The sequence below is a fragment of the Stylophora pistillata genome, chromosome 11 (genome assembly GCF_964205215.1).
Source record: "Stylophora pistillata chromosome 11, jaStyPist1.2, whole genome shotgun sequence".
NCBI classification, from domain to species: Eukaryota; Metazoa; Cnidaria; class Anthozoa; order Scleractinia; family Pocilloporidae; genus Stylophora; species Stylophora pistillata.
In genome coordinates this window covers 15,273,737-15,298,345 of record NC_142529.1, presented here as the reverse complement: position 1 = coordinate 15,298,345, position 24,609 = coordinate 15,273,737, and the positions used below count along the sequence as shown (strand labels likewise).

The 24,609-nt window shown below is 37.7% G+C and overlaps 2 protein-coding genes across 4 annotated transcripts; both read right to left on the bottom strand.

The window, feature by feature from the left end:
* Positions 1 to 4,500: 4,500 nt before the first annotated feature.
* Positions 4,501 to 15,956, bottom strand: LOC148720240 (coadhesin-like). The gene is made up of 9 exons (XM_088737592.1): positions 15,855 to 15,956; positions 13,289 to 13,628; positions 13,001 to 13,174; positions 9,090 to 9,263; positions 8,474 to 8,647; positions 7,048 to 7,221; positions 5,474 to 5,906; positions 5,251 to 5,296; positions 4,501 to 4,689 (listed from the first exon to the last, which is right to left on the bottom strand). The coding sequence occupies exons 1-9, from the start codon at positions 15,954 to 15,956 to the stop codon at positions 4,501 to 4,503; spliced, it is 1,806 nt and encodes a 601-aa protein (XP_088593718.1).
* A 4,249-nt stretch (positions 15,957 to 20,205) lies between these two features.
* Positions 20,206 to 24,146, bottom strand: LOC148720239 (octopamine receptor beta-2R-like). 3 transcript variants are annotated; one of them, XM_088739687.1, is made up of 2 exons: positions 22,325 to 22,373; positions 20,206 to 21,381 (listed from the first exon to the last, which is right to left on the bottom strand). In XM_088739687.1, the coding sequence occupies exon 2, from the start codon at positions 21,353 to 21,355 to the stop codon at positions 20,516 to 20,518; it is 840 nt and encodes a 279-aa protein (XP_088595813.1). In that variant the 5' UTR covers positions 21,356 to 21,381; positions 22,325 to 22,373; the 3' UTR covers positions 20,206 to 20,515. The 3 variants fall into 3 exon arrangements, with proteins under 3 accessions (XP_088595813.1, XP_088595812.1, XP_088595810.1); XM_088739686.1 differs by lacking the exon at positions 22,325 to 22,373 and adding an exon at positions 24,007 to 24,144 and having other exon boundaries at positions 20,208 to 21,381; XM_088739684.1 differs by lacking the exon at positions 22,325 to 22,373 and adding an exon at positions 23,954 to 24,146 and having other exon boundaries at positions 20,210 to 21,381.
* Positions 24,147 to 24,609: the final 463 nt, after the last annotated feature.

Genomic DNA, 24,609 nt, shown 5'->3' with positions numbered 1-24,609 from the left:
AGCACGAACTGTTAATGTAAATTAATAGGGAAGTATTCAGAAATATCAGCGAAGGTTCGCTTAGAGAGTTTTGCTGCAGCTTAAAGTGCATATTGTTCCAGCTACAGTGAGACCACGATTCGTTTTAACACCAAGTTTACCATAAACCTTATTCTCCATTTCTTAAATCAAAAACTGGCCAAAGTTATATAACGGCATTCATTCACAGGCAAAGCAGTAGATCTGAGTTTTGTTTATTCATCCCATCACCGATATCATCTGCAGATACAATAATTTTGTGTAATTAACACTGCTGCAGCTTCCCTGCACCAAAATTTCACTCTTGGCGAACGTCAATTCGTAGATACGGAGCATCTTTATTCTGAAAATGACAACAATCAAAAGATTTTTTTTTTAAATTCAGTGAGGAATATCCGTTGATAGCTGGAAGGAATCGACAGCACTCGACCGCAACAACGTTCAAAACAAAAAGAAAACAATAAATTTTTTTTAATTCAGTACGGAGCATCTTTATTCTGAAAAACAAAACAATCAAAAGAATTTTTTTCATTCAGTAAGGAGTAAATGTCGATATCTGGAAGGAATCGACAGAACTCGACCGCAACAACGTTCAATGCACAGGTTTTAGCTCGTCATAGTATCTTATATAGCCTTCACTTGCTTCTAATCAGACTCTTCATTTATTGTGTACGAATAAAATCATATCAAAGAAACAAAATTATGTAAGACTGGACTATGTTAAACCAATATTATAACCAGCTCTGTGTCAGAGAACTGAAACTAGATCAAGGTGCCGATGATAAGAAGTCTTTTTTTTTGGCGGATTTATTCAGCTAATCATATGTACAAACCAATTCCGATTGAAGACAAATTAAAAAAAACAGGTTTTTCGAGCCCTAAAGCGCTCTTATTTTGGCTCAAAATTGAAGTGTCCTGCAGATTGGTGACGAGTTAGCGAGTGATGGCGTAGAAATCTATGAAAACCCTTAGTTGACGCAAATCTCTCACTTCTCTTGTAATCGAGTATAAGTCAGCGTTGAAATGCTCTTCAAATAAATGTATGTTATAAACGTTTTGTTGTGTAGCATCGCTGAGTATTTTTACGAGTTGTACTGTAATTCAACGAGCCCTGCGGGCTCGTCAAAATACAAACAACGAGAAGCTTGAATAATAATGTCCGATAGTGATATATACCTATCTTTGTCAAGCTCTACCGAGCGTTGTGATACATCTTACAGTACGGTTATACATACAAACATACATACATACATAGAATTTATGAAATCTCGAATTTGGAGTAGCTAAAGGATAAGCTAGTATCTTCGAGTTACAAGTATAATTCTAAATACTTTTAAAATGTAAAATGTAAAATTGTAACATTCTAAAATTTAACTATGAGAAAGAGTCATACTGTAGAATCTTGCGCTTGAAATCAGAAAAGTCAGACGTTCTATAAGAGCCCGGAAGAGAGTTTCATAGTTTTGAAGCCATATATGAAAAGGAGTGAAGACCATAAGTAGTAGTTTTTGTAGACGGTAGAGACAAATTATAATTTCCGCGTAGATTATAGGATACAGCCCGGAAACTAAAAATATTCCTTAGATAGCCTGGATAGCAGTTAAAAAACAAGCTCTTGTACAATATAATTAAGAAAGTCTGAAGGCGTCTTTTATACAGAGATTTGGAGTTACCTTTGCTAAGTAGAGAGTCATAGGGAGAATTATAATCCTGCAAGATAACTCTAAGAATTCGCTTGTTTAAAGTATCTATTTTCTCAGTACTACGCGCACCACAGAAGTGCCATACAGACGAACAATAGTTAAAATGTGGCATAATAAAAGCCTTATACAATCTTAGTAGAGTATCTTTAGAGATAAGTTTACGAAATCTTAGCATTACATTTATCTTCTTACAAATATTTGATATATAATAACGGTTCAGCCCCACGAAGGAGGACCGCGCACATTAAACGAAGATTTCGACGAAGACTGACAAAGACGGTTTCTCGCCTGCAATGTTCAGGTTAAGATCAGAAAAAAAAAATTCCTATTACTGAATGTTTAGTTCGTTGCGTCTGTGTTTTGTTTTCTGTTGCAAAATCTGTATCAAAAAGGGGTAGCTGTATTCGTTTCAGCGAAGGTTCCCCTCTGTCAGTGCTCTAGAGTTTCGTTCCTGCAGAATAACTCCATCAGCAACCGAAAGATAACTTTTGACGGCGGTATCCAAAGAATCTGCTGTATCACAAGGCACGATGATTTTTCGCCGAGAGTTCCTCTGGCAGTTTTACTGCAAGTTGCTCCTTTCGTCCAAGATTGCAAAAGCAGAGGCTATCGTCGTTGCTGAAATGGTCAAACGGAAAACGAGTGAGTTTACAGTCGTCTAATTCAATTTTGTCTCAAATAGGGATATTAATAAAGGAAAACTCCTTTAGTCTCAGTGCAGCATTGCCAGATTACCCATTTCGCTGATATCAGCGTTGTAAATGAAAATTGCACATGCATCTGAAATTAACTGCCTTTCTAGGTTTAAGTTCCATAGTAGGCGTAAGGATCTTACCGAACTGATAAATGGTAACAATTGCTCCGCGTGCGTAATTTGTACCTCTTACGTTATATAATCTATAGCGTATTTCTTATCATTATGTCCCCAATTAGCGTCAGCTAAATACATTGACACGTGAATAAAGTTTATCATCATCATCATCATCATCATCATCATCGATTTTTACACAGCATTTGAATTCCTGCTACCATCTAAAACATCAAAATTTTTGTTTCACATTTTTCCTCGTTGCAGTGATTTTATTGGAATTGGAACTGATTGATCGTAAAGTTGAATTTCGGAAACCTAGGTTGTTCAAGCGATAGCGAGGATATCGGTCAGCTGAGGAAAGGGCTTCACCTTAACTACAAAGTCAGTTAAAATATTATGGAAACTACAATTCGTGGGATTTTCATACGATAAATGTTGTTACGAGGAAAGACAAGGAGCGTGAGTACATCTCAAGGGCGTGAAATAGACAACAATAAGAAGTTCACCATTCTTCGCTTGCGAAATTTTAGCCAAAAAGAATGCCAAACAATCGTGTCTGGTGTGGGAACAGTCCCATTAATCAGCATCCTTTACTGTAGCTGAACTCATTGGCGAATTTCCTCTGATTTGACCAGTAGTATGTGTTCATAGCAGCCGTCTTCGATGCCGGAGCGGGGCTTAACGCCGACGACTTTGAAGAGTAAAGTCTCCTTGATGTCGACGATCAAAACGCGTTCATTTTGGAAAGTAGTGTCCAGAAATACCCGGTGTATGTGTACTATTCTTGTAGCTAACACCATTTGCTGCTCCGGCCACTCAATACGTTCGACCCCTCTCCTATATTTCAACTTTCTCCACCATAGTTGCCTACATGTCTTCGCAGTTTTCTATGTCGCTGCTATGCAACATGATCATTTTGGCCACTGCCAAGTGTGGACAATTTTTGGCCAAATCGCGTTCTTTCAATGCGCAAAAAAATGGTCAAGGAGAACTTGCTAGGCGCTAAGATCGATTATTTCAAACTTAAGATACAGCTATCGACCAGAAAACGCAAAAAAAAAAATCGTGTCATAGGCGCTTCAATGCCACAAAATGTCTTTCATCATTGGAACATGAGCTCATGTTCTCCTGTGCCAATTTATATCTTTGCTTTATGACGTTAAAACTTATGAAAATGAAAAATAATTGGAAAGCATTTAAGGGGACGCACAATCCTAAATAGATTCTAAAAGCCTGTTTGTAACTAATCATGGTTTTCTTTTTATTTCTCATCATTATTTTCATTACTTTCCTCGTTTTATGTGTATGATGTAGTCTTGATACGTTGGTAAATATAAAAACATAAAAATTCATAATTGAACTGAAGCTTACTGCTATTCCAAAATAGATATATTGTACCTAAGATATTGGAATATTGGAATATTGTACCTAAGAACATTAGAGATCTGCCAACATTATCATCTTTCAAGATAAATATCCGTAAGATTGATCTAAATACTTTACTGACCGATAATTACTGTACCAACTGTATTTTATGCAGTACTTAATGTAAAAAAGTTTTTAATGTAAATTTTATCTTGTACATATTGTAAATATTTTAGCATGTTAACCAATCTTAGTATTTTTAGCTCAATTAGCATTTTAACTTTAATTAATATATGGATTTAGTCATTTTTAATTTATTTTGTAGTGTCCCCATTTAGTGGTTATGTACTGCTATTTTAGTCTGACACTTAAATAAAGGTATTCATTCATTCATTCATTCATTCATTCATTCAGATTACCTCTAGGCACGACTTGTTTTCATTGTTAGTGAACAAGCGTAGTTAAAGTTTAGCGGGAATTAGCCACCTGTGCCTTGGCCAAAACTGGTTACAACTACTCAAAATGTACATAGCCACAAAATTATTGGCCATGATAAATTATGTGAAATAAAAAGGCACCAGTGATTGAACTTAGATGTATAAATTAAAAGAAAGGCGAGGCTGAGGCAAACTTACCAGAACAAGCCTTCGACTTGATTATGTTCATCATATTTTCCAGCTGACTGAAGTCTTTTACCTCAACCACTTGTCCATCTTCACAGGCAATTGAGAGAAGGGTACTCTGATCTATACCAGGACCAATCCCTACAGCAATTACTCGAACATCCTTTGCCTTTAATAAGATAAATGCGTGCAATGAATGATACGTTTTAGTATATACTAAAACAGTGGAGAGCATTGAAAACACGCTCTGATTAGCTTCTAATACTCCGAATATCCTTAACTATTCACCTTCAAACAACTCGTGCGGGATTTGCGCCTGAAAATATTGTAATCGTTGCAGGAATAACGAGTTTCAATTAAATACTAAAATAACTATTCACCTCAGTGTCGGTGCCTAGAGGTAAATATTCATCGAGCCGCGAAGCTGGGAGGTAAATATCCACCAGTTATCGCCTTCATTTCAATGGATAGTTGTTAAATATCATGTTACCATGGATTGTACAATCAAACCAGCCCGTGAAATATCGCAAATGCATACACACATTCACACACACACACACACACACACACACACACACACACACACACACACACACGCACACACGCACACACACACGCACACACCTGTACATACATTTCAACATAACTGAGAAGTTATCACTCATTTCCTTATATCTGTTGCATTAGTACTGCTTAAAATTCAACAAAACAACTATTACAAAAAACTCACTTCGAAATCTTTCGCTATTTCATTGGCAAATGTTTTGAAGTTAAATTTTCTGATCGTCCGGGTGAGTGTAGTCCTGAGAAGGACTGTTGTCGGTGGCAGTGACTACACCACATAAGTCACTGCCACCGACAACAGTCCTTCTCAGGACTACACTCACCCGGACGATCAGACTACACCTTCACATGTTACCCCCGGGTTCAAACCATTTACTGCATTAAATTTTCTGTTGTCTCTAGGTTTTGTTGGTTTTCCATCTGTGGGTACAATCATGACATTTGGTTTGTCTGGTCTATCTCCTCCTTCCTCGGTAAACAGTTGATCCCGTGCCATCTTCAAAGCCAGATCAGTACGGGTTTGTTGTTCCAGCTGACGAGGTTCTTTGGCTATTTTCTCCAATAGTTCGTTCTTGTCATGATATTGTGAGTCGGCAAATTTAAACACCATTTTGGCCTTCTCGTGAAACGTGATAAAGCCGAAGTGATCTCCATCTGGCGCAGGGTGGAAGTTTTTCACCCGGTTACCTATGAAGCTGATAGACTTATCGAGATTAGGTATCCTCACACTCTTAGATTTGTCGAGAACGATTGCGATGTCCAGTCCAGCTGTGCATGGAGGAGCTGTTGAAATGAAAGAGTGAAAAATCTTGAAGAAAGTCACTAGAGATTTTGTTGTTGAAACAAGTAACATCAATAAGGTCTTTCACATAGAGATCATTCCATGGAAAGTACGCACGAACGACTTTTTATTTAAGAGATGCAATGCATCAAAAAAAAAAAAAAAGAACGAGTGAGTGCAGCGAGCAACTGAGATTTTTGATGCATCGCAAGAATGAATGAAAACCGTTCGTGCGTACTTTCCATAGTATGATGTTTTTATTTCATACAAACTGAGAATTGTTCTCACTGACCGACACATTTCAAAGATTGGAAGCCATTGAAGTTCTTCTTTCCACTGTATATTGTTTACACTTTTTCGCATATTTTAGTGTTCGCCACATTTTATCGTCTTCAACTTGCTTCAACATATTTATGCTGATTTGGAAATGACCTCAGAGAGGTCGAAACGTCGTGACTTCTTAGCGCTAGCTTTTATTTCAAAGTCGATTTCTAAGAAACTACTTATAAGAGATAATAAATATTTCTAAAATTCAATTTTTAAATTACATCGCAAATTTGCAGATGCTTACAATTATGACTTATAAAAACTTGCAAAGGAAATTGGAACAACCTCGGTTTTTAAAATAACCAATGCGAAAAAATTGATGTAAATAAAAATACGGTAGTTCTTCATCGTTAAGTACAAATTAGTTCTCACAGGCATTTCCATCTTTGGTTCTGACAGACAGTGAGTACGAACTCGATCAGCAATTCATTAAGTTGAGCACCAAGTATTTCTTAATCGTTCCTGAATTCTACCTTCCTCTGAAGAAAGGTTTTAACCAGGCATACGTCTCTGTCCATCTTTGCTCTCGTGTTTTTTGTTTTATTGCTCATATATGCAGTCCCTTATTTCTCTTTCAAGGAAAGCAAATCTTGGCTCTTCCTCTTCCATTTTCTTTTTACAGAAAGCCACACGCTTGTTGCCCTGCACTGTGATTTACTATCGTTCGTGTATCTGATTAGACGAACGATGTATTTTCACAGTCGGCTTCTGATTGGCGAACTTAACGCAGGTTTTTTTCATTGTAAATCTCAGCACGTGTGAAATAAATGAAAAGCATGAAACTGCCTGGTTTTCTCGTTACTATTGATTTTGAATAATAACAAGTATGTTGTGAGATTTTATAGAAGCACTCACGGCATTCTTGTTCATTGCATGAAACTGTCTTTTTCACTGGCCCCAGTTCACTGCAGTCTTTTCCATCGTTAGACGGAGGGGGATTGGTGCAGGTTCTTGTAAACGTCTTTACTCCTCCTCCGCAGGTCACACTGCACTTTAACTCAGACCATTCAGAGAAGCCACCATCAATCGCTGGAGAGAGAAAATAACGCTGAATAAGCGTTCCAAGCAGTTCTTCGCAGACTACACTGGTTACCAGTCAGACAACGAATTACGTAAAAAGCACTACATGGCATGACGCCAAAATACATAGCAGATCTCCTTCACGAGGCAATTACGATCTTCTTCAAAAAATCTCCTTGTAACACAAAAGTTTAATCTCAAGTTGTCCGGTGAAAGACCTTTTCAAGTTGCTACGTCCAAGCTCTAGAACTCCCTAACCGATGACATAAGATTAATCCAGAACCTTGATGTTTTTAAAAATAAGATTAAAACACTACTTTTTTAGGAAGGCTTTTATTAGTTAGTTGACCACCCTTTTTTCTTTTTATTGTATATATTTTCCTTAGTTAATATTAGCAAGTCGATTGTCTCTTATTTTGGAAAGTTAACTTCTTCGACTGTTATATACTTTCTTTGAGAACTTGAATGTTTTTTATTTTTAGAATTACGATTATTGTAAATTGCCATTGAGCTCATGGAAATGACGCTATATAAATTCCTGTATTATTGTATTATTATTCTTGTATTTGTCCAATAAAACAACAATCATAATCCGTGACAGCATCTTTGAATGATAGTGTAATATTGTGAAGGACAGACGTTATCAAACTTAAGGGAGGCAACACCAACATGAATACCAGTTAACTGAAGCCACGAATTTTCAAAATATCGCGATGGGGTCAAACTGTTTAAACGTGTGGCCTTTTTGTAAGTTTTAACCCAAAATACGCCTGTAGTGAGTTGCATTTAGTGAATTACATTTCAGAGATACAAGGAAAACAAAAAACTAAAAGCCCAATTCCACTTCTTTGCTTACTTTATGGTTTATGGAACATGTACACCGAAACCTCCTTGCATTTTATTAAAACACCATAACTTCAGGAGAGATTGAATTACATTCGATATTAAGCAAAAGAACGCTACATAGAAAATGCTTTTCTTTCCATGTGTACTTATTTTTCTAACTTTGTCTCGCATTTTTTAAGGCCAGAGTTGAACCTTGTACCATTCAATTCTGTACTTCGGATACTTTACCACCGAGAAATTAGTGATTAAACACACTCATTCCGAGCAACATTTCCTAAACCAGAAGAGTTTGAATGTCCACGTCGAGTTTTGTGGAAGATGATAACTTTAAATCTTATCGCCTTTTTTTTTCGGAAAAACTCTCCGATCAATGACAGAGGCATCCTTAAAGTGACGGTAAAAATAAAAGACTCACGGCATGCTCCTTTATCAGATGGAACTATCTTTGCAGAGGGTCCCAGCTCACCGCAGTGCTTTTCACCGTTAGATGGTGGTGGATTGGTGCAGGTTCTCGTCAGTGTTTTTGTCCCTTCTCCACAGGTCACACTGCACTCGAACTCAGACCATTCAGTGTAACCACCATCAATTGCTGCATGACAAAAAATAAAACTCCACGCCTACTCGTCTGCTCAAGTGACAAAAGGTAAAGTATATTTTCAAAAGGTTAGTCTAGTATAATGGTTTCACTAGTATAATGGTTTCTTTGTTTGTTTTGCACGATTTATTCGTCCTTTTTTCGCACTTTCTTTAACTCGACTGATTACTATTTTAACCAACAAACTTATAGTCAGCCGATATTAGCACTTTGTAATTCTATATCTCCTTTCTATTGGAAACTCCCATGGTAGCATATTAAAATCAGTCAAATTGAATAAAATTGTGCTTCTTTCTAGGGTTTCGAATGACGATACAGAGCTTTTCAGTTACCGCTGTAAAAATGGAGATAGTGGGTTTTTTTTTATCAAAACGTGATGATGGGGTTGGTAAACTTTCTCCCACGGGATAGAAAAAGTCAGACATAAATTACTTACGACATTCTGGTTCGTTGCACGAAACTGTCTTCTTTGCTGGTCCAAGCTCACTGCAATCCTTTCCACCAACCGATGGCGGGGGATTGGTGCAGGTTCTTAAAAATGTTTTCACTCCTGCTCCACACGTCACACTGCACTCAGACTCAGACCACTCAGAATAGCCACCATTTACAGCTAAAGAGAAAATCATGCTGGTCAAACAGTGTTTATCACTTGTATTGTCAGCCATGAATGATTTAACGACTTTTTTCGTAAAACGTATTCAACTGCCATTGATCATCGGAGCAGGGGCTCATTCTCTCCTGTCACCAATCTATATCTTCGCTGGATTATGATATTACAACATGTAAACACGGAGATCATTGAAAAATACTAAAAGGCTAAAAACAATCCTAACTGGATGTTTAAAAGCTTTTATAATAAACCGTCGTTTTAATTGTTGTATTTTATTTTCATAATCGTCTTTCTTTTAACTACATGAAGTTTTGTCCATAGTGATAGCCTGACTGCTATTTTCGGTACACCTTCATCGGCTCCTTCTTTCAAACTTTTTGAGGCATTTCTAATTAATTCACCTTGATTGTTTATATTTTTAGTAAGAAAGCTTAGTTATCGTTTGGTGGGAATCAGTTACATGAACTCGGCCTACAAGTATTTTCTGATACACAAAAATGAATATTGTCAATAGACTCCCTGAATATTGAATCTTTTAAAAAGAATATTAGGAAAAAAGACCTAACGTCGCTCTTAAACAACAACAATAGCTGCTGTGACCTTTGCAACTGTACTCTTAGAGACCACCTTTCATATACCTACTGTTTTAATGTACAATTTATACATGTTATTCATATAAATTATATATACATCCTTCATAATTTCTTATTTGTAAATAATTCTTTTTTATCTCATCTATGTTGCTTATTTATTTATTTCTTTTTTGTGTCCTCAAATAGTTGTGAAAATAAATACATTGAAACATTAATAAAGCTCTTACTTACTTACATTATACGGTTCGTTAGCAATTAATATGTGTTTCAGTTATCGTTACTGTATTTACTTGACGCAAAAATTAGTCAGTTGTCGCAACTGATGTAAACTTACCAGAACAAGTCTTCGATTTGATTGTGTTTAACTCGTCTGTCAGCTTACTGAAGCCTTCTACCGTAACGACGCGGCTTTTATCACGAGCAATCGAAAGAAGGGTACTCTGATCTATACCAGGACCAATACCTACAGCAATTACTCGAACATCCTTTTCCTTTAACGAGATAAGTGCTTGCAATGAATGACACGATAAATCGTGCATTTAACATGGATTGAACCAAAATTCAATCAAACAACTCAGAGCCATAAATCACTACTTCAGAAAACACAAATACGATAGAAATGACACCATACCAACCTCTTCCAACATGGAGATCGCAACTGAAAACTTAAGTCTCGAAAAGAGGATCCTATTGCAAGCTAGTATGTGGATGATCTTTTAAAGTGGCTGAACAAAGTTTTTGATACATGTGTTTCTTTCACCATTTTCTCTAAAAACCCTTGATCTCTCGGTCGCCAAAACAGGCGACAAGCAAGTTAACAACACAAACTTTGTTTTTTTGATAGTCAAGCTGACGTATGTGTCGTTGCCATGGCGACATGAATAAATGTAAACAGCCCTTAAAAGTCGGTTTTCTTTATTTCTAAAAAATCCAGTCATTAGATTTTCTTTATAATTTGCGTGCAACGAGCTTGTAACGATACTCACAAGTTAACACCATTTTGCTAACGATTAAATAGAGATCTTTAATTATCCCTTGTTGAAGGTTCACTCGATTACCTAGAATTTCCTTTGCTAAAAATCAATTTTTTTTCAATACTCCAGTTACTTATTTCCTAAACTATTTTCGTGCCAAATTTCGTGAAATTTTAATGAGTGGTTCTCAAGAAATAGGCATATTTCCGAGAGAGCAATTTTCCATTCAGTTGCAATTTTTTATTTACTACGTATGCGCTGCATTTAACTTGTTTCTTTCGGTAACGACGAAAGAGCTGAGAATTGCTGTGTTCTTTGCACCGATAACTTTTCTGACAAGTCTTTGAAGTAAAAGATTAAAGCCCTCAATACTCTGCGCCAACTATAGAGAATAATAGTACAGATAGTGCAGATACGTGTTGAGTAAATAAAATGACCACTCTATTGACGGCATGTTTGTTTTTCGCAATCCTTGTGCGCGCGCTGAATTGCATCAGCAAAAGCGCGCGCGAAAACTGTGTTCGGCCACCTTAAGTTGATGCAATTTCTTTTATAGAAAGACCATTTTCTGCTAATAATTCTTTGTCTAACAAATGCCTTAATGTTTTCAAATTTGATAGGACATTTTCTCAGCTGAAATGTCACTTGCTTTGGCTAAGTTAGACTTTGAAAGAATGAAGCAAGAGTTGTTATTCGAGTGTTTGTCTCCGGTAAAGATTGATACTTATTGATTTCGCATATGAAGCTGAGGTATTGGAGATATTCATTGAGCTCAGTGATACACCTTTTAGTGAATAGATTTTCACAGCTATGACATAAAAACGCAGGAAAGTAATAAGCAAAACAGTACAAAAGCGCATTTAATATGTCTTCAAAACATCAAAACACAATGAAAATATTCAGTAATGATAACTGATAGGAAAGACTCGAAAAGTAGGTTCAGTGCTATCAGCACTTCTGCAACACAGCAGTTTGGATCAACTGTGCAGAAAAAAGCACCCTATTTTGCCTTGCTGCGTCGACTTAAAATTCACTTTCATGATGGCTTTCAACATTTCTTATTGGGATACAAACTTCCATAGCCAACAAGGTATCTTCGCGTTTGATTAAAAGTTTTTCACGCCAATCCAATTTCACTTTGGTTTTATGATAAATATTTCCCTCCCTACATGATGAGAGCTTATTGTACATTTTGTGGAAAAACAAATTAAAATACAAAACAACAAACAACAACAAAAAAACTCACTTCGAAATCTTTCGCTATTTCACTGGCAAATTCTTTGAAGTTAAAATTTCTGTTGCCTTTAGGTTTTGTTGGTCTTCCATCTGTGAATATAATCATGACATTTGGTTTGTCTGGTCTGTCTCCTCCAGCCTTGGTAAATAGCTGATCCCTCGCCATTTTCAGGGCTAGATCAGTACGGGTGTAAAGTTTCAGTCGACGAGGTTCGTTGGCTATTTTCTCCAATAGTTCGTTCTTGTCATGATATTTTGAGTCGGCAAATCTAAACACCATTTCGGCCTTCTCGTGAAACGTTATAAAGCCGAAGTGATCACCATCAGGCGCAGGGTGGAAGATTTTAATCAGGTCACTTATGAAGCTGATAGCCTTATTGAGATTGGGTATCTTTACACTCAAGGATTTGTCGAGAACGATTGCAATGCCCAATCTGACCGTGCATGGAGAAGCTGTGTAAACAAGAAGGAGAAATGTCTTGAGGATATATGTCAGTGATAAATGACGACAGTGAGATCTGAGTTGTGAGGAAACATGAAATTGAAGTAAAACCAATCCCCCTTTAACTGTCTGATCAAAGGTGTCCGATTACAGCCAACTGTCCGATTACACTGTACTATTACAATAAAACAGCTAATTTTCGAATCACAGTTGGGGATATTTTAATGTTCTTGATTGAAGGAGTATTCGTGCTCACTATTTCAAATCAGCTTCGCATTCTGCCAATTTGAAAGGACTCGTCTCAGTTGAATTGTACTCCACCCAGTCCTATTACTTTTACTAATCATGAAATACAATTGATATTTTATTAGAAAAGTTCCACTTAAGCTCATTTCTAGCACATGAATCCTACCTTCACCCTGAGCCATAACTAAATCTTTCATTAAAAAATAAGGAACAACAGAAAATTACTCCATAAAAAAGAAAACCTACAGCATTTTTGTCCGTTACATGGAACTGTCTTTGTAGCTGGCCCGAGCAAACTGCAGTCTTTTCCATTGTTAGATGACGGGGGATTGGTGCAGGTTCTTGTAAGCGTCTTCACTCCTCCTCCACACGTCACGCTGCACTTCGACTCAGACCAATCAGTGTAACCCCCGTCAACAGCTTTATGGGAGGAAAAGAAAGATCAATCTTGATCAACTTAGAATGAGCACTTTTCAAATAAGGATCAAGTAAAATATTAGCAGGGAGACGCATTTAAAGGAAACGTGAGCTTACGGCACGTAGCCTTCAGGATCTGGTTCAGACTGTTGATGAGTGCGTCGAAACTGCCGTACAGAAGAACTTTTCCTTTCTCGCCAGCTATCTTTTTCATTTGTTCTTTTCTTTGGGATAAGTCCTTACCAACTCCAATGGCAATTATTGCTGACACCCTGATCAGGGGAAAATGTGAAATAACGCTAATCAGAATAATCCACTGGAGTTGTTGTGGCTTTTCTCCTTGCTCTCCAGTACTTGAATTAGTTTTGTTGTTACTATTACTGAGTTCAGTGTCTTGAAGAAGCTCATCGCTCTTAATCCTGCCAAAGCTTCTGGGCCTGACGGCGTGCCCGCCTGGCTTTTGAAAGAGAACGCGGACCTATTGGCCCCTGTGGTTGCTGATATTCTTAATAGCTCATACTTGGAGGCTCGTGTTCCCCAGTCCTGGAAGCTCGCCAACGTCGTCCCTATTCCTAAGCAGACCCTTGTTTATGACGTTAATAAACACCTGAGACCACTTTCACTTACACCTGTCCTTTCCAAGTTGGCTGAGGACTTTGTGGTTGATCGTTAAACCAGCTGTACTTGCTAAGGTAGACCCTCAGCAGTTTGGCACTGTTCCCGGTTCAAGCACCACCGAAGCCCTAATTAGTATGACTCATGCCTGGTACAGTGCTACTGACGGTAACGGGGCGTCTGTGAGGGTGAGGCTATCGGGTCACACAGGTAGAACTTCCAAGTAAAATCGAAGCAAACGGCTACGTTTGGAGGCATTTTTATTCATTTTCTTAAGGATACAGCGTGTTCTCGTCATGGTTAGACATTGTATTGCGTACGGGTGCAACAGTCTATTCAGTGAATCGACAACTGACGAGATCCACAAGATTAGGATCAAATCCGCGGTCTTGCCAAACACGTTCAACTATCAAACAAGAGGCGAAAAACACGCACATAAAAAACCTCTCAAATAAAGAACTTACAAACGACTAGATTAATTTACTTGCAAAAGGGCTTAAATTCATTCCAACCCCCGCTACAAAACAATAACAGATCAGACAACAACTATTGTGTGACTTTGATCAGTTCGCAAGGAGAGTGCGTCTGATTTACACATTCCGAGGGGAGGACAAAAAACCCATCCCTGCCATGTCAAATCTACATGGATACCACCAATACAAAAATTAGTAGCCCTTGAAAGCTATTTAGAAGAGGTTAAAAGTGACCTTTCAGAAATAGAAATTACAAAGCCAAAACAATTTGCTTCCGGCCGAACGCAAGGCGCTGAGGGCCTTGAAACGTGACTCTGAGTTAAACCTCAAATAGGCCGACAAAGGAACAACAACCGTAGTCAGGAACAAACGCGACAAAATTTTGCCGTTCCTTTCCGAAATGACAGCCATTCTGTACTGTACCGTTTTTAATTTTCGTCAACGATCTTCCCGAAGCTGTTGGATCGGACTCAACTATTCACGCTTAATCGGATGACACCACATTTAAAGCCAGCGCTAATAATGATAACGCACCTTTGGAATTAGAACGACGTCTTCAAGAATACATGGATAAATTAAGTAAATGGTCTAGCGAAAATGGGATGGTCCTAAACGCCGTTAAAACCAAAGCATTACTTATTACCGGAAAGAGGCTACATTTATCATTAGCTGATGGCAATAACCTCTCAGTGACCCTTGATGGGGCCGAAATAGAACAAGTAACTTCTTATAAATTGCTTGGTGTAACACTCGATCAAGATCTTACATTTAATGACCACATTTCTAGCCTAAAGGCCAAGCTTCCTCAGCGTATTGGTTTATTGAAAAAGATAAAGAGATACTTCCCAATAAAGGAGACTCTTATACTATAACGCCTTGATTAAACCCTTCCTTATGTACGGGAGCATGGTTTGGAATATCTGTGGCGCTAAAGAACTCCACTGTCTCCTAAGGTTACAGAAAAGGGCTGCCCGAGTAATTCTTGGGGTGGACTCTTATACTAGAAGTGTTGTAAACTTTAGTAAACTAGGCTGGTTGCCTTTTTTTGATGAAATCAAATAAAATAAATGTACAATGATTTTTAAGAGCCTTAAAGGCGATGTTCCGATTTACATCAGAGACTTGCTCAAGACGAACAGTTCTGTACACAATAGATATACTAGACATGGCAATTTAAATTTAGTGTGTCCCAAATGTCTAAGAAATAACGATGGTGGCAAGGCATTCAGTGTTGACGCAGTTAAGTCATGGAACAGCCTTCTCCATGATATCAAAAATAAGCCTAGTGTAAAACTATTCAAAACAGCTGTGAAAAAGCATTTTATAAGCTCATATAAAAACCTGGACAACTTTGAAACAATATTAAGCAATAGTACATTATCTAATTTTAATTTTTTATAAATTAATTTTATCTTTCTCAATATTTTTTATCTATCCTGCTATTTCTATTATAGAATTATGTAATTATTTATATATTTACTTATTTATCAGTTTTTTGTAATGTTGTGTAATCTAGTTAGAGGGCCACAGGTTTGTCAGCTATACAGCTGTTACGTGTCCCCCTCTATAAATAAAGTCCTTACTTACTTACTTACTTTCAATCTTCGTTTCGTGATGCCAGGACAATTACCACTAAGAATTTTAACCTTTTCCACGGCAGAACAAAACGCAAATTGCAGAGTTATATGGTCAGACATGGAGTGTTTCTGGTGTTTCTCGAGAAACGTTGACCCGATAGCCTCGTCCTGAAACTGTAACTCCGCGGATCCTTTGCATTGCAGACACAAATGCGATGAGGGATATTACTTAATCATTATAGAGCAACTTTTAATTGAGCGTCAAAAGTAGTCTTCGATTACTTTGGTTTTACATAAATTTGCTCTGTGATTGGTCCAAAAAACTTGCACCGTTCTCTTTGACCAATCAGATAAAAATAATCGCGACTTGGTCATACACGTTTTCCCGCGCTTCAAGCAGTTTGCCACTTCTTACTTTGAGTTCTCATTGGCTAGTGATAATGTAAATCCTTGTTCTGATTGGTCGCTGGAATCACTTTGGTTTTGATTTTGTAGCACTCCTTTGAAAACTGCTCTATTAAGCGCAACCTTAACTGTGGAGCTCAGTACTCTTTTAAAACAAAGTGATTTCAAATGACTTCCTCGTCTATTCCCGTATTTGTTGATGATAAACGGATGGATGACTTTGTAAGTATAGTGAGTGTTGCTGTTTTCTTTTTTTGTTGCCTTCTCTAAACAGTGTTGTGGTGAATATCCTCCAGAAGGACATGTTTCCTCAAGATGTTGATACTGAGATTCGCAGAGGTTACTATGCATGCGCAATTTGTTTACAATTAGCAAGGTATGTGATTAATTTAACTTTTTTTGTTTGTTTTTTGGCGTCATTTTGTCGTATTTTTGTTTACTATGTTTTTGCGCTTTGTCTGTTCTGTTTTCAGTGGTTGTCTGGTTGTCTGGTTTTTAGTCTTTCAGAGCATTATATCTAAAGGCATTGTCTTGGTAATTAATTAAGTTGGGTTTTCGTCATTCCTGTTCCATCCTGAGGGTGTACTTCGTGTTGCAATCGTTATTCTGAAATTGTATTTTATTTCAATTGTCTTCAAGGTTTTTGCTATGTGGACAATGCTTCTTGATGTGTCACCCAAAATCGCGATATCCATAGACCTATGAATAACGAAAATGTTTTCAATTTTTTGACATTGATCCCAACTTGATTGTCTGTTTCAAAATAGATTTATAATGCATGTACATTTAGTAAGTTACACAAACAAATAGCACAATTGTCCAACTTAAGAATTTAAGTCTCTCTCCTTGAGAAATATTCTCGAAGTGTACACAGTATCGTGATGTCCATCTTTTGATCAAGACACTTACCTACTGATGATATCATTTTTATCAATAAATTATCATTTGAAATATCAACATGCACACTAAGTTCTACACTCGAAGAGTATAAATTCTTGCCTAGCACGCTGGTTTAAAAATGTAGTACGCGCACTGGTCCTAATTCGCCATCATGGTATTTGTGTCTACGGTCATCGATAATGTATGCGAAAAATGTTTTCTTGTTCTAAACGTGTTTCGATAAAACGGCTTTATTGTTTAATTGGCTTCACTTTCAATAAGCATTGTTTGATAATTGTTTTTTATTTAAATATATAATCAATATCTATGTGCTAAACTGAAGATTCATTCTGGCCAAGCGTTACACTCAAAGGTACCTCTACGTGCTACTCACTGTCATTGTTCTCCAGAGTTTGAGCAGTCGCTGATAATGAAAACCTTTTGGGTTTGTATCATCTTAACTTTGGCTCGGTCTTAAGGTAGGAGGCATTTTTATGCACATATTTCATTCCTTTAGGATGATTATCGGTTCGGTGATTTTCTAAGAAATTGTCTGGTTCGTTGCTCACGAAACAAAAGGGTGTTCTTTTTATTAACTCAGAAGGTCGTAAAGAAAACTAATCAACCTTTGGTGTAATTTAGAAAATAACAGGACAGCACCCACCAATATGCAATATTCTTAAGGTGAGAAAGAACATAACAATTTTGAATTGATATGTATGGTGCAAAAACGGTGATCAGTGGAAAGTTTCGTCGGACAAACACCCTATCCGAACCACTCATGTTTCTAAATGTTAGCTGCTGTCAGTCAGTCTGTTCAAAAATTAAACTGGACAGGATACGTTAGGCTTAGTTCCGTAATGGTTTGCTTGGAGCCTTTGTGAAGACGAGCACTGGCCTAAACCTTCAAGTCTCGTCTCGACCAAACAGCTTTGTTCATCAAGGGATTATCTCGTAAATGCCTTCATCATTAACCATTCGCTAAGGTCTTTTTTCTGTAACGGACGCTCAAAAATTAATTTATGAAATAAAGATGAGAGTGACTTTCGCAGTAATGAACACAGCTTAAGCAGTAGTTAAATTAAAGCATGAGAATGATTTATTTTTATAACTGCTTTGCACTGTAATCTGCAGTTCAAATATATGATATTCACATGACCACAGTCATTAGATGAAGATCAAGGAGGGCAACAAAAGATGAATAACTTGAAGTCTGTTAACTAACCTTATTATATAGCTGGCGGCGTCCGTGGGCAATATGAGACAAATCCTGCGTTTTGATTGGCCGCTCGCGATCCGTGACTCAGTTTGGACAATATCAGCGATGAAGTCGCAAAAATCGGTAGTAGACAGTCAAAACAAAAAAAAAAAACAAACGATCCTCGTCATTATTGACTCTTATGATTAAAGCGAAATATTTTTGCAGTATAAGAAATCCTTTATTGACAAAGCTTATTCGGTCAAGATGGCTGGATATTAGCCTCGTTCTTTTATTGCGTTTTTCATGGACTGAGACGAAGTCGAGGTCCATAAAGATACAAAAAAAAGGAACTCGGCTAATATCCAATCATCTTGACCTCGTACTTGGTCAATGAGGAATGTATACATTTCTAATACACCGTGTGTATCGAACAACCCTCGCGCACTAATCCTGGGGATGAGCTATCGATTAAAACCGATACTGTTGTAGCAATGGTTTCAGTAAGGCTCCGCTGCAATCGAACTGAATGAAGAATGATGTTTTTTTGTAACAGTCCACAGCCTTTTGTAAAGAATTAAGGAATTCAAAGGTACCGCCAAGGAAATAATACGCATTGCCTTTTCGATCTTGCTCCCTACCTCTTAAGCAATTTTAAGGTGAGCTTCACGGAATTCTTTGGCTTTTTCAAAACTGACAAGATAGCGATACGAGTTATTTATCAAAATGCCTTCTTTACTCTATGGCTTCTTATTTTGAAACAACGAAAATGGTAGAGTATACGTTTTCACCCGAATAAGAAAAAGAAAGGGAAAGGCAAAGGTAAAGGCAAAGCACCTAAACATCTTGTGGTGGAAAATTCAACAATTGGAGACCAGGTACTCATCGAATTTACTTTCGTTATCTGTCCCGGTTGATGTGGATGAAATGTTCAAAATATGATGGGCCCACCTTCGGTGGATGAATGTCCTATGAAACATGACTACCTTCCTTATGATAAGGCACAGTCCTCTTCTACCTCAGACACATCTGCCTCGGTGACTCGGTTCCTTTAATTTTCACGGACATATATGAGATAAATGCTCAGCTGAGAGTGGATGGATCTATGTGATATGCTTTTTGTCAAATGTTTTTTCCATTCCCCATGAGTTTGTAAACTAATAACTAGCCTCCCTATGTGTGCCCACTGTGCTTAAAAACTGTTGTTGTTGGTTTATTTTTGGCGCCAAATTTGTATCACAATCATATTCTGTGACTTTATATGCAAATTTATAGAAACAAAAAGACCATCGTACACGTCACAAATTAATATTCCTAGACATCGGATCGGTTTAGAGCGGTCACATAGGGGTTAATCCAGCTCCTTGATTAGCCGTACCCAAAGGGTCCCCGGGCTTATGAGACGGGACCTCCATTTTTCGTCCCTATCCGAGAAGACTAGAAAGTCTAACCATTTGCAGATATTATTACAAAGGCTGAGTGTTGGTCCGGCCGGATTTGAACTCACGACCTCCCGCACAACAGTCCGGCACTCTGCCAATTGAGCTAATCGGGAGGCAGTTAAACCGGGAGGCGAGGTTTGTGGATCACAACAGGAAGCAAGTCTTGGCGGTGGAAATGAGTTGTCCCTGGTTAGACAACCGCGGAAAGAAAGAGAAGGAAAAGAAGGAAAAAATATGCCCCACTACGATGGGAGCTTAAAAAGCAATATCCTGGATATTGCGTGGAGCAGTAGTTATTGATGTGCTAGGGGGGTGGTCGAAGGAGCTCGAGAAAACAATGAAGAAGCTTGCGGGCGCTAGGAGCAAGGAAGTCCGGCGAAAAATGCAGAAAGCGACGCTCTTAAGCTCGCTTAACATTGCGCACACCTTCAAGGCCACCGTCAAGTAACGGTGCGAACTTTAGTGTTTTAGAGGCTTTTAGGTAATATTGTAGAGACTTTTAGGGAATATATCGTTTTAGTTTTTAGACATAAACATAGTTATCTGTATAGACTTACGTTTCTTAAGAAGACATAGGCTAAGCTTTGCACCCTATGTTCTTTTATTTACTATAGCGTCTATACGTGTACACTGCATAATAATGTTGCTACTAATGTTTGCCAAGTTTTCTTGTACTCGTTCTGTTTCAAGTGGTAGTGAATGCAACTGCAAACATATACCTTCATTTTAATTTTTATCACTTTATTCATTAGATTTTATTTCATACACCAAATCCGTCGTTTAATCTCCTTCTTTATGTCTCTCTTAAATAGGGAATACGCTAACGGGTTGGCGGCAGAGTTTAACACCAGAATAGGGATTTTGTAGTGAACATCATTACATGTTTTTTTCAAATTACTGAATATGTACACAAAAGAACAGCGCATATAAAGACTGTAGCACAGAAGAAATATTCCTATCACAACTCCTGTCATTATAACAGCTGACTTTTCCTGCGTTTTATACAAAAAAGTATGGTTAAAACGTAACTGTTTCGCTAACAAACGAGTGGCTCGATTATGTTTAAAGGCAATTCGTAACATAGGTAGAAAGCAAAACACACATATGACAGTTGGAAGGAACTCAAAGATAATCAGAGTTAGGATAGTGAGAAACATGAGGTGAGATGGGGTTGAAACGAATTTTGGAAAAGCATAAAAAGTCCGAGTAACAAACGGAACTGACCAAGACAAGGAAAGCATTTGAATGATACGGCGACGTGTCATAAAAGTCAAGTATTTTAAAGGTTCAACAACAGCAATGTAGCGATCCAGGACTAAGCTGCACATGTTCATCACGGACGCAAACGCGAAAAAGTTTCTCACTATGTACATGATGTTATCCTCTGAGTTGCAACCTGCCACCCTGTTGCAGATGAACACGGTGGGAACCACTGTAATCCCAACGCAGAGGTCTGCCAGAGCGAGTGAAACCACAAACGCGTTGGTCTTGCTTCGAAGATTTCGTTTGCTGGTAAGAAGGAAGATTATAAATCCATTGCCAGCTATCGCCAGAATGGAAAAAAACCAACCAACAATCCAAAACCAGGTTTCCATTTCTTCGTCATCCCTTGATGGTTCACCTGTTTATTATCCAGGAGGTTAAGAAAATTAATATTCAGTAATTATCTTAGGTTGGTAGGTTAATGGACGGGAAGTTAAAAAAAAAAACACCTGGTCATCTTTCGCTTCTCCTTACCGACGCGTTTAAATAAGGATGGATGAAATGTTATTTCGTGTCACCGGAAACAAACACAAAATAACTAGCGTAATGACGGTGTATTTCAGTTTCGTGATGCTGAATGCAAGTTCTGAATTTGAGATACATTCCTTTTTATACAATACTTGTAGGCATTTGCAAAAGCTAAGTCCCTCAAGATAGCGATAATTCGCCGATTAAATTTGCGGGTATTGCAAAATTGTTCAGCCAACCAGTGAGAGTGTTCTGACACCTTGTTTTAGCTGATATGGTAACTTGGCACTTCAGTAAGATCACAAAAACAAAAAAAAAAACAAAAAAAACTTGTAATACTTTCATCTGCTTTGTAAGTAGACACTTTTTGATGTTATACTGACATAAACCAGTAAAGTTGGCTAAGTGTTTTAACCCGCCCTATGTTGAACACAAGATCAATGGCTTTATCTTTGAGTTATTTGTTTTTACGTGAGCTGAGCTATTGCTGATTAATTATTTTTGGCTCCGCTCTGGGGAAAGAAATTTAATCGGATAATCGATTAGCCATCAGCGCTGCTGCTCCTTGCCATAGTTGGCATACGGCCGGTGAAAGAGCATCAGTTGTTAACTTTTAAAACGTTGAACAATGATAAAAAAAAAAAGGCGGGTGGACAGGCTCCTGCCAGAATAGAACTTTACGTTGAATCAATCTATGTTAATTTTGTTTTTAGTTTGAGGTCTTCAGCTAAAGAATGCATACAAAATACAAAATTATCATTGTTAACAGACTATTGTTAGTTGTAATACTGATATTACCCTTGATACGAGCTTGATTCACATAATTTACTTACATTATTTGTTATTCCGATCATTTCCCTTTCCTTAATAACAATGGCTATACTAATTACGACAGAATATTTTGTTTTTCACGCTTTTGAAAAATACCACATCTGCATCAACACCCACTGACTCAGTTTCACTTTGACGTCGGCTAACAACAATCAAATACTAAAGGCACAAAAAAAAATCAATCAATTACACGATTTTCACGGTACAAACTTGCCGCAGGCGATTGTCGCAAACGTCTCATGAAATGTTGTAGGATTTTAAAACATGTTTTAAGACAATGGTAGCGGAAATCGATTAAAAAAAACCTATTTTAGTGATAGAGGTCCATCGAGTAGGGGGAGGAAAGTAAATTTTTCTTGCGTCAAAATGGCGAACGAAGTTGGGTTCTGTCCTGGTGTACTGGTTCACAAGGGAATTACCATTGTTCTTTCTTTGTTTAGGAGTCTTTGGTTGGCTGTTGTGTATTGTTCGGTCTTTTGTATCCGCTCTTGTGAACCGGTACACGAGGACAGAACCCGAAGTTGCCGTTGATGGTAAGTCATCGAATAAAAAAAGCGAAGATAACTCTATCAGAAGATGAGACAAAGACCTTAACTTCTCTGTGGAGGGAAAAAAGAATTCCATGCCAGTTCTATAGCCGGCAAAAGAATTCCATGCCAGTTCTATAGCCGGCAAAAGAATTCCATGCTAGTTCTATAGCCGGCAAAAGGAACATTCTAAGAGGGAGTGAAGTGCACGGGATTTTGGCATGTCATAGGTGAAAATGTCGTGCGCGTGTAAATAGTTGCAAAACATGTCGTAGGCCGATCGCATGCAACAAACAGTTGAACAGTATAAATTGGCTCTCAGTGCAACAATAATGGCTGCCAGAATTGTACTTGATATGCTTAAACATTTCGCATTTGCTACCAAGGAGATAAGTATCGTTCTTCACGTCTTTAAAGGTTGTTTTGAGCCTCGGATTTCAATTTACAAAATTTTGAACACATTCATAATAACAACACTGGAAATGGTTAAAAACATCTGTGGGCACCCGTCATGCACGTCGTTTAGTTGCTGGGGCCAAAACCGCTCTTGTTTCCAGCCGCTAATTATTTAAACATACTAACTGATGAAGTTGAAAGTATTTCTGATAATTTGAATTTTAAGTTTCATTAGAAATATTGAACTTAATGCCTGCTTATTTCCTAAAACTAAATGTATTCTGTGTTTTATTTCTTAGTTTTCACTGCTTAAGCATTTATATTGCTATTAACTATTTCAATTAGGGCTCCCAATGAAAATCCACCATGTTGAAAAATATCTACGACATATCTAAAATGGACTTTGTTGAGAGTGATAAACCACTTAAGCCACTGACAGTTCCTCCCTAGAAAGCCTCTAGCTGGAATTAACTTTCCCGAAATCAAAAGGATTCTTATGGGAACTTGCTATCACTCCTGATGACTGAGAATTTCTGGACACATTTAAATTGGGTTTTGGAAAGAGTCTAAGGAGAGGATAAAAATTAAACATTGCTGACTGGTGATCTCAGTTAGGACTTAAAAACGCCGATGGAAGCATAGTTAGTATAGAGGGACTCTACTATGGTGGAAGGAAAATATTTAAAGGCTGTGAAGAGAATTTTTCACCTGCATAACTTCTCGCAACTGATCCAGTGCCCACCGAGGGTAACCAAACTCACCGTTACACTTATCGATCTGATGATAATAGACAGTCTGGGGAACACTGAGCCTTCTCAGTCTAAGTTATCACGACCTTGTCCTGTATCCGCATTTTGAAAAATTCACGCCGAAGAAAATTGAATGCATAGACTTTAGAAATTACTCGCTGCAAGAATTCTATTCTAATCAAATGAATTGAGAGCCTATCCCAAACGATGCAAACAATGACTCGCGCCTATTTTATGTCACTTTTGATCCAAAATAATTGAATGCATAGACTACAGAAATTATTCGCCGCAAGAATTCTTTTCAAATCAAATCAATTGAGAGCCAATCACAAGCGATGCGAACAATGCCTCGCGCCTATTTTATGTCACCTTTGATCCAAAAGAATTAAGGTTCGAGATGTAAATTATTCATGGTCAACGCATTACATTATGAAACTACGCAATAAAAGAGACGGCTTCTTATAGCAGGTGAGACGGTCAACTAAAGAAATGGATTGGAGCGCTTACCGTAAACTACGAAAGGAAGTCAACAACAAGGTACGCTCCTCTAAAGCCAATTACAAGCGGAACCTTATCCAAGAAAATATTGAGGACTCAAAGTCATTTTGGCGAGCA

What these genes read in the sequence shown, in the direction of transcription:
- LOC148720240 (XM_088737592.1), bottom strand. Translation starts at nt 15,956, where the DNA reads ATGTCTGACCATATAACTCTGCAATTTGCGTTTTGTTCTGCCGTGGAA. An exon ending in ATGTAACGGACAAAAATGCT is followed by an intron (nt 9,264 to 13,000) that starts GTAGGTTTTCTT and finishes TTTTCTCTTTAG; the next exon opens with CTGTAAATGGTGGCTATTCT. An exon ending in GTGCAACGAACCAGAATGTC is followed by an intron (nt 8,648 to 9,089) that starts GTAAGTAATTTA and finishes TTTGTCATGCAG; the next exon opens with CAATTGATGGTGGTTACACT.
- LOC148720239 (XM_088739684.1), bottom strand. Translation starts at nt 21,355, where the DNA reads ATGGAAACCTGGTTTTGGATTGTTGGTTGGTTTTTTTCCATTCTGGCG.